The 10,211-nt window shown below is 38.4% G+C and overlaps 1 protein-coding gene across 1 annotated transcript in view; it reads left to right on the forward strand.

Moving 5' to 3' along the window:
- Positions 1-635: 635 nt before the first annotated feature.
- The window catches only part of MTMR6 (myotubularin related protein 6), a gene marked incomplete at its 5' end in the record, with an annotated part of 14,306 nt that continues 4,730 nt past the window's right edge, over positions 636-10,211 (forward strand). Inside the window, 5 exons of the mRNA XM_010289099.1 lie at positions 636-764; positions 1,707-1,841; positions 3,111-3,243; positions 8,016-8,125; positions 9,206-9,331. Of these exons, the coding sequence (XP_010287401.1) occupies positions 636-764; positions 1,707-1,841; positions 3,111-3,243; positions 8,016-8,125; positions 9,206-9,331 (633 nt within the window). The remainder of the gene's footprint in view (positions 765-1,706; positions 1,842-3,110; positions 3,244-8,015; positions 8,126-9,205; positions 9,332-10,211) is intronic.

Genomic DNA, 10,211 nt, shown 5'->3' on the forward strand with positions numbered 1-10,211 from the left:
AGAAGGCCAACAACATCCTGGCCTGTGTCAGGAATAGACTGTGCCAGCAGGAGGAGGGAAGTGATTGTGCCCCTGTAGTTGGCACTGGTGAGGCCGCACCTCAAATACTGTGTTCAGTTTTGGGCCCCTCCCTACAAGAAGGATGCTGAGGAGCTGGAGCGTGTCCAGAGAAGGGCAACGAAGCTGGTGAGGGGTCTGGAGCACAAGTCTTATGAGGAGTGGCTGAGGGAACTGAGCTTGTTCAGCCTGGAGAGGAGGAGGCTGAGGGGAGACCTTATCGCTCTCTACAACTACCTGACAGGGGGTTTTGGTGACATGGGTGTTGGTCTCTTCTCCCAAGTAACTAGTGATGGGACAAGAGGAAATGGCCTCAAGTTGTGCTGGGGGAGCTTTAGATTGGATATTAGGAAAAATGTCTTTACTGAGAGAGTGGTCAAGCATTGGAACAGGCTGCCCAGGGAGGTGGTGGAGTCACCATCACTGGAAGTATTAAAAAAATGTGTGGATGTGGCACTTCGGGACATGGTTTAGGGGGCATGGTGGTGTTGGGTTAACGGTTGGACTTGATCTTGAAGGTCCTTTCCAACCTTAGTGATTTGGTGATAAAATTCTTCTTGTGTATATGTGTCTTTCAGATTTGTGAAACCTATCCTAGAGAACTTTATGTTCCCAGAACTGCAAGCAAGCCCATAATTGTTGGTAGCTCCAAGTTCAGAAGCAAAGGAAGATTCCCAGTGTTGTCCTATTATCATAAAAATAAAGAGGTATAGTACATCTTCCTCGTAATGCAAATGTGCTGAGAAGTATTTCTCAACACTTGGCTGTAGTTCAGAGTAGGTGGGGAGGTAAGTACAGTGACTTGTATAAGAATGGTATAACTCATTATAATCTTAAGTACAGCTGTCACTGGTGTCTAAACAGGATGCTAAATTAAGCTAAGCTAGTTCAAAAGAAACCTTAAGTAATTGGTTGATAATCAGTTGAATATCTTAAAGTTGCTAGAAAATGAACTTAATGTAACTGAAGATAGCTTTTTGTCAACTGATCTGTCTTCCTTAATTTATCAAGAATAAAATCTGTTAGGTCAAAATGGGCGTTAAAAACACCCAAAACAACAAAACACCGAAAGAATAGAACTGGTTCTTTGAGGAATTTCCAAGGTAAAAAGAACTAGAGGATGGGAAATAAGATTTTGCAGGGTGTGGTAGAGTGGTGTGAAGTACCATCTGCCTGTCTGCTAGGGGATATCTTTGAAGGGAGAGAAGGATTGTTGCCTTGCTGAGTTGAAGAATTTACAAAGGACGAGTATTAAGTTATTAGATGCATTTGAAAATAATTTACTATTTGGAAGATGCACCTGATACATTCTGAAATACAATGTCATTGAAAATCACATGATGAAAACTACATTTAATGATAACATGTTGTGCTTGCAATAGTAAAATTGTACTTGTAGTAGTAAAACCAACCATAATTAATTTCATACCAAGCAAGTAACTTGCTTTCCTAAAGTGTATTCTTTCCAGCCTATACTTTTTTTTGGAATTTTTGTACTTGGAGAGGTCCATTATGTAAAATGGTACCTTGCCCATGTAGATGAGCCTGAAAAAAATGTTTTGATAAACCTTTAGGTGTAAGTTGCAGGTACTGTGTTTGAAAGACGTGTATTAAACTGATGCTAATTTTTTCTTTGTTTTCTGTGGTAGGCTGCAATTTGCAGATGCAGTCAACCTCTATCAGGTTTCAGTGCCAGGTGCCTGGAAGATGAACACATGTTGCAAGCCATCAGTAAAGCAAATCCTTCAAATCGCTACATGTATGTCATGGACACCAGGCCAAAGGTACATACTTCAGGTTTTACAGACTAGGCTCTCTTCCTGAACATTAGAGTACAGGGACATAGTGTAATTCTGGAAAATTTGGAGGTAAATGTGACTCCATCATGGGCAAAAATGTTCTTTAAAGGTAAGGCTAAGCCTCTCTATTCAGGTCTTTAATTACTTGCTTTCTTAAAGCAGTTGAACCCCTCTCAGGACTCAGCTAGAAATTGCTGAATATGCTAGTGAGCTTTTGGGGAGGTGCATATACTTAAAGCATAGTTAAGGAGTGAATAGTTGAGTGGGATCCAAGTCATTGTAACTGTTTGAAATTAAATTCATGAAATGGTGAGCTGTGTTGGTATTTCTTTTAGAATGGGAGGGAGTACTGTGTTCTTTGTAAATGTTCTGTGAAAACTGCTATTGCTGTCTGCCTCTTACAGGAAGTAAGGGAAAATCTGTTGTAGCATTTTGAGGTCATACTTTATCACTGTCTAATTAAATTTAATTATGTTGGTGTTTTGACCTGTGTCAGAATGTGTGGGGTAGCTTTTATTCTTTAGGCCTATCTGCATTGAAATTGGTATCCATTTCATGCAAATCTCCAAACACAGGAGCTGGAAAACAAGGTTGTAAAGTGAAAATCCTATATTGTAAGATCTGCACTTATTTTGAGCAGGGTTCATCAGTAGGTCCGTCTGACAGACTGAAACTGTCAGAATAGGAATGCTACTGAGCTTTGATAATGTGTATTTTTGTGGTTATTCCTGCATGTACTTTGTTGAAGGGAAAGATGAGTAGCGTGAGCCTGAAGTTCAGTGGTTTTTTTAATAGTTGCAACTTTTATAGCTGCAGCAACTTATTAGCTTCTTACACCCCAAACTGACGTTTTTAGAACACCTGGAAAGCACATGTATGGTTAAGTCTGGGGCTTTTTCCTTTTTAGGTTAATTGTTTTGTAGTGTTTTTGCTCAGAAATGTTTGGAGATAAGTAAAGGCTTGTTGGTGGGAATATGGAGGAGAGAAGAGGAAATTATTAAATGCATTATTCAGATACGTCAGCTCTAAATACAGACTGCCTGTTGCTTTTTATGTACCATGCCTTTCTTACACTTGAATGCTTTCAAGCTGATTTGCCACAAACTGTTAATTCATTAGAATCTGTTTATGGTATGTGCTCTTGTGTGGTTTCTTTTCCCAGTGTATTACTTTGAAATTGCATGACTTCTGTTTCTTAATTTGAGATTTTTATTTCAAGCACTGGTTTTCAGTATTTTATTTTGCTCTTTTAAGCTTAATGCAATGGCAAACAGAGCTGCTGGGAAGGGCTATGAGAATGAAGACAACTACTCTAACATTAGATTCCAGTTTGTTGGCATTGAAAACATTCATGTAATGAGATCGAGCTTACAAAAACTTCTGGAAGGTATGTTCTAACTGTGCTATAATATGGTATATGAAAATAGGATAAATATTTTTCTGAAGTGTTTAATAATAGCTTACACAAACTATTGATATTTCGATACTATATTCCAACTCTGTTTAGTACCAGTTTGCTCTGCCCTGTAGTAATGAATTACCTCAAATGTTTATCTTTAAACTGTAAACCAAATGAATGGAGTTATTTTGAAGAAAATTAACTGAGTGGTGCATATTTTGGGTGAACTTGATTAGTATGTCAGTGGCTGGTGGGAAAGGCTTCTGTGTTTTCCAAGTATATGTGTGTGTACACACGTGTAATATAAATACACAAAATAATGTGTGTCTGTACATAATTTTCATATATAGAATACTGATTCTTCAGGGGCCACTTAGTTCCACAGAATTCACAATAAGCTCATGGTCTGTACAAAACTTGAGCTCTTTGACCTGGTGAACCACTTCTGTGCTTGTATAGGTACATCTTCAAGTGTTTGTGGGAAGGGGGGAAAGTGAGTCATTTCACCATACCACTGCCTGCCAGCTGGTGGTGAAAATGGAGAGGCAGAAAGCCTATTAAATAGTTCTGTTAATATTTTATTTGGGTAAACAGCTGAAAACCAATTTAAGACACTCTGTGGAGTATTAATACTGCACTCTGTGGAGTATTAATACTGAGATTAGAGTACAGCAGCAGAAGTCAGGCTTCCACACCTGACAAACAATACATATATAAGTGCTTGCCTTCTCCATGACTGGAAATTTTGCATAATTCTAGAAGGCTTACACTTGTATGGAAGCCTATTTTGATGAAGATGTGGCTACATTGGTCAAGAAAGCTTACAGACTAGTGGTGTAGTCTTACTTCACTCTCATTGAGCCTGCATCTGCTGCTAACCTATTCTTCAGGCACTCCATATGGAATGCTACTGAGCTTTGATAATATGTATTTTTGTGGTTATTCCTGCATGTACTTTATTGAAGGGAAAGATGAGCAGTGTGAGCCTGAATTTCAGGTTTTTAAGTTTGGCATAATCCCTTTTTCTTTTGTTACTATCTTCAGTTACAGAAAGCTAGATAATAAGTCTTTTTATTTTTTTTTTTGAGAGGCCTGCTCCCATGTAATAAAGTCTGATGCAGAAGTGTGTACATTACACAGTTAAACTTCAGACTTCACATTCCTTCTGTTTGACTTACCATCCTACCAACAGGACTTACCAAATGTCTTTCTGTAGCTTACATTAAGGATGTAATATGTTGTAATTTTTCCTTGTCTGGAGGATTGGTTTATTTAAACTCCATTGAAACCAAGTCATGAATAATGTCTATAGTTGTTCTCCAGATCAGGTTTTAGGGTAAATGAACACAGTTGTTCTACTTCTGTTCAGTCCGTATAATTCACTAGAGTTTTGCTGAATGTCAGTCTAGAAGTAGAAGCATCTTTAGGGGTAGGAATACCCTTAAAATTTAGGGAGGTATGCAACAGTTTATTCTTCAGACCCCTGTCGGAATGTGCCATCAGTGGGGTGATCAGGAAGGAAATGCTATGAAATTGGCTTGTAGCTTAAAATGAGGAAAATGCCATTTAACTTCTGCATACTAGTTTCCCCTGGACGTGCTGAACTGAATGTTCTCAAATCAGGAACATGATACCAGTGACCCTGTCTGTTCAAGAGCCATTGTAACTGCTCTGTAGCTATTGCTCTCAGACAATAGAACTGGAACTGTCCTCCGTTTTATTTATAACAAACAACTGTTATTTATTCTTCAGCATGTGTCCTGCTCCTAGGCTCTTTGTCTATATGCCTGATTTCCCTCAGAATCTAACGATTCCATTTGCAAGCAGAATCCTTTACAACATCCTTTTGTAATGGGACTAAACCATGAAGTATGCTAGGGGGATTTGCAGTCTATTCTTCATCTCAGATTCAGCTGTTATTTAGAAATTTTGCATGCAGTGAAACAAAACTTTTCAAAAATATTCTTCAGTGTGATCATATGATGACTCTGCTCCCCAGTGGGCAGACTGCCCATCTATACAACACTAATGTAAGAATCTTTACATAGACTAAATTTGTGGCTGTGTTATTAAATAAGAAGTCCAGTTTTTATATATTCAAAAATGTAGTATTAGGTGTCAGAAGAGATTGACCTCTGATAAGCAAAAAGGTTTTGCATATGTCAAGAAACAGCATTTCTGCAGGAAACATTTGAGGAAGAGGCTCAATAATAGCCGATGTGGGCTGCTGCATATATTTTGATGATGGAAGTGTGTTAACTGAGGGGTTTTTTGTGGGTTCTGTGAAGTGTCTGTATGGTGGATGGGGTTGGTTGTTTTTGTGGGTTTTTTTATTTGTTAAAACAATCTCTGCCCGCAACACGCTGTGCTTCAGTCTGCAGATTCTAGTCACGTCTTTAGTTGCTGCCTGACGCATTGCTAGTAGTGTGTATAAGGACAATCAAACGATGGAACACTAAGGTTTTGAGGCTCACATGCATGCAGGGCATGTGTTTTTATGATGGGATCCATATAGCCGAAACTGTCTTGAATGATAGTAGCTAGTAGATAGTAGCTAAACATCTTAGTGGTACCATAAATCATCTTTGACCCCTTTTAGGGACCGTAAGGGACTGGAAGTTATTTCCTTTCAGCATAAAAGTGGCAAAACGGTGTTGATACAATTTCTTTAGTTCATCACTAAGTAGTATAAAAATGTCCATGTTAATTCACAGACATGGAAAGTAATTCTTTGGGCTCAACATATGTGTTCTTATCTCTGCATTGGTTTATAAAAATGTAGAAATCTAGCTAGAAAGGGGAAATACTAGTGGTGAGATAATTCTACCAAGCTGAAAATCTTGATCGACAGCAGATTTTGACAGCAGTATCTGGGTGAAAACAAACTGAGGGCTGGAAGCCTGTTCTAGCTGAAACCTTGTGCTTTAAAACCGTACGCTACAGAATGTAGGGGTGAGCAGCCATGAATAGTGCCTCTAGACATTGCCTTGTCTGTCCAATCCTTTCCCTGCAGATGTTTGAATTTCCAGGTATTTTAATATTTTTAGTTTCTTTCCTTTACCATAGAGTGGTGGACCTGTTTGTGTACTGTTGTGACTGAACAGGTGTATGGAACCACTGGTGTAGAGAGTGTGAGCTAGCTGAAAGGATCAAGTAGTTCTTGGCCGACTTCCTCCATATGCTAGACCTTTCAGAAGCAGAACTCTTGCCTGATGATGCTATCTCTTTCTAAGACCAGGGAAAACTAGCATAGCTTTGGCTGCTTCTACTGATATTTGCAGACTAACCTTTAAAAGTAAGTCTTGTATCTAGGGGTTTCTTATTATCTTTTTGTTACCTTATTGTGCTATGGCTTGATAAATAGTTTTGTAGATGACAGAGATCTATGGCCTTTAGAAAAGGTGCTGCAATACTTACTTGGAAGCCTGTATGTGTTATAGCATTCAGCAGCAACTGGCACTATGACTCTTCCTGAGCAATGGGGAGTATACCAGAACTTGAATGGCTGAAAGCTGAGAAACATGTAGTGCAGCTCTAGCAAAGCTGGAGAAGAGGAAAGCTCCATGAGGCAGTGATTTAAGAGTTTGTAGCCTTCGTTACATCAGGGGACTTAACTGAACATGAAATTGCATCACAGAATGACTTGGTGAACTTTGTTCTGTACTTTACCTACTGACTCATTTCCTCCCATAGTCAGATAAAGATTATTTTGCAGCTGCTGTATGAATATCCCCACTGATAGCTTTTGGTTACAGAGTCTTTTTATTTTCACTTGGGCCCACTAGCTTAGAATCATAGAATCGTTTAGGTTGGAAAAGACCTTTAAGGTCATTAAGTCCAACCATTAAGCTTGGTGGAAAGTAGGCTTCTACTGTGGCAGGGGCAGGTATTTTTGTAGGTAGCAACCTCTGGTATCTTCTGTTAGAATCACACATAGCTGAAGCTATATAAGCCAGCAGATATTTCTTTTCTTCTCAAAAGTTTGTCATGCTTGGGCAGTAATGTAATTGTGTGAGTTGCTACTCAAAATTGTACAAGAACCAGGTTATCCATCTCATTTGTGAATTGGTAAGTGTGTGAGAAGGTTTCAGCCTACATCTACACCTCTTGCTGCTATGCTGCAAGGCATTTTTCCTTTAACTTGAGTTCTTCCCTGCCCTCTCAGCTGGCATTGTTGCTACAGGATCAAAGTATACTAGGGAAGAATGGTGGAGATCAGTCAGAATTGTAGTATATCAAGTCTGGAGGTAGACAAAGTTTTGATGGTTTTCAGTTCCTCACCATACCCTTGTACTGCGCTCACTTTATTCTCCTAAGCAGAGTGGAGAAGGTGATGAAACTCTGACAGTCTGACTTACTCTGACCTGTGTGTGTTGTCTGGATGCAGCTACTTCCTACTAGTAGTTGTAATTTTTAAGTATTTCTGGTAAGCTTTTGGCATTTGTGTTGGCTTCCTTAGTAAGGCAAGGGTAAGGCTCCCTGCTGGGGATAACCATTGTATTTACTTCGAATGTTACTTTGTCAAAAAGACACAAAGATCTTACTTTTGTCATTCGTGGTTACTGAAGTTCTACAGAGTTGAATTTTGGGTGGACAATGTTTTGTAGTACCCCTCTTAACCATTTGAGTGTTTGTTTCCTGAAAGATTTCTAATGAACTTATAGGGCATTAGAAATAATATACAATTATTATTCTTTCTTCATTGCAGGGTATAGGTAGCTGCAGCTGCTTAAGGCTTTCTAACTCTTGGTTTCTTTCAGTCAGTGGCACGAAGGGCTTGTCTGTCAATGAGTTTTTGTCTGGTTTGGAGAATTCTGGATGGCTCCGTCACATCAAAGCTGTGTTGGATGCTGCAGTCTTCCTTGTCAAGGTAACTTGCATGCTGCTGCTTTATTTGATGGGAAGCTGACTTGCTATCAGGCAAAATTATACTTAATATTATATAATTTCTAAAATTCTGCAGTTTACCTTTTTGGAGGTAGATGCTACACTGATACATCTGATACGCTATTTTAAGTGTTACACGTTTCTTTATGATTGAAGATGTTAAATGTGCTAGCTAATGTTTTGGGATTTTTTGAATGCGTTTGGTCACTATTGGAAGATGAAGGGATTCTTATGCCCCCTGGTTCTTCTAGGTATTTATGAAAGGTGTAAACAGTTTGGAGGTGGATGGAGCAAACTATTATTTAGTGTACCCTGAAAAACAGAACTCCTGGGGCACTAATTGCAGTGAAGGCAAACTGGCTATGCTGACTTCATTTGGCAAGAAAATGGGACTCTTTGTGAAGAATTCAGAGGAACAATTGCCTTTGCCAGGCACCCATGAAGCCAAGGGTTTGACCTAGGAGGGGCTGGGTGGAAAAAAAAAAAACACAGACCACGTGGATCTTTGTTTTTATTAGGTGAAATAACAAGGAGTTGCTTTAGTTAAGAGGATGATTCTCCTAAAGATGACCTTCAGAAATATCTGGGCTAACAGGATTTGAATTCTTAGCTGTAGCTAATAAATATTTTCTAGTCCTTGACTCTTGTGTAGTATAATGATGAGCAAGTGGGTATCCGTAATGATGTTGGTTTTGGTTTTTCCCACACATTACACACCAAACAGGTTAGTCTGCTTCTTTCTTAGTATGCATTGCAAGGGGTTTTTGTGAGTTTAGTTTTGTAAGAGGTAGAGAACTGGGAACCACTGTAGATGTTCTTGTTACCTTATGCAAAGGTGGTAGTGGAATTTCTTTTCTTTATAAGGAATTTTCTATACTTCCATGGAGAGAAATCTCTAGCTCTCTGATAGTATAAAGTCCTTTCCTCATAATACACATTCTTCTGGTTTTGCTAAATAAAATGGTTTATGCTATGAGTTTGGGATAAATAGCTGTTGTAGTTATTTATAAATTTTGATTTCTTTCTAGAATAGAACGTTGACTAAGAAACAACTGTTTTGCAGGCAATAGCGGTCGAGAGCGCGAGTGTATTAGTGCATTGCTCAGATGGCTGGGATAGGACTTCCCAAGTTTGTTCTCTTGGAGCTCTCTTACTAGATTCCTATTACAGAACAATCAAAGGATTCATGGTAAGCAAGCTGTTGCATTGTTGAGTTGTTCCTTAGTAAATAAAGGATGTAAAATGTTTGAGTGTGAAAGGGAGGAGTGTAAACAACTGATGCTTTTTTGTAGTTAAAAATGTAAGATTTGCAGTATACTGATAAATCTTTTTTCTAGAAATACTTGGCTACTGGGAAGAACCATTTAAATGGAATCTAAAAAACTGAAAATCAAATAGTGGATTGCTTTAGGCACCCTGCAGAAATATTGCAATGCTTGCCTTCTGCATCCAAGAAAGCCCCTTATCTATGACATAAAAGGATTCCAAAGTGCTTATGTGAGATAGTAAATGTACTAAATTATAGCAGCTCTATGCTTTTATCGCTTGTCCCAAAATCAATATTGTTAAAATCTAAAAATGACAACTCCCTCAGTGACAGAGATCTGAAGATATTTAAGCAATCTAAATTTCTTTATCTTTCTATGGAGAGGGAGAATAATTTTGATATGACTATTCCACATTTTAGAGTAGGAAAATCTATGGATTCAGGAACTCCTGAATGATAGTACATAGAACTAGTTCCATGTATTGGTTAGAACTAATTGCCACAAATATTACAAGCAACAAAAGTGAAGTTAAGGAGGAATTAGAAGAGGATTCATTTCTTGTGAGTAGTGAGAATGAGTGTAATATTTAGGGAAGTCATTTAATCTTCTTGTTTTTTAGTCCTCGCTGTCAATTGGATTTCTGGGAAAACTTCTGCAATGGGCAGGCAGTCCTGTGTTCTTTTTGGTGCTTGATACTGTTACTGAAGTGATAAAACAAGCTCGTGTTGATACTAACAAACTTACTGCTATAAAATATTACAAAGATTATGTTGTGTGGTTTTATGTAAACTATGATAGCAG

This window comes from Phaethon lepturus, unplaced genomic scaffold, assembly GCF_000687285.1.
Source record: "Phaethon lepturus isolate BGI_N335 unplaced genomic scaffold, ASM68728v1 scaffold17926, whole genome shotgun sequence".
In the NCBI taxonomy this organism is placed as follows: Eukaryota; Metazoa; Chordata; class Aves; order Phaethontiformes; family Phaethontidae; genus Phaethon; species Phaethon lepturus.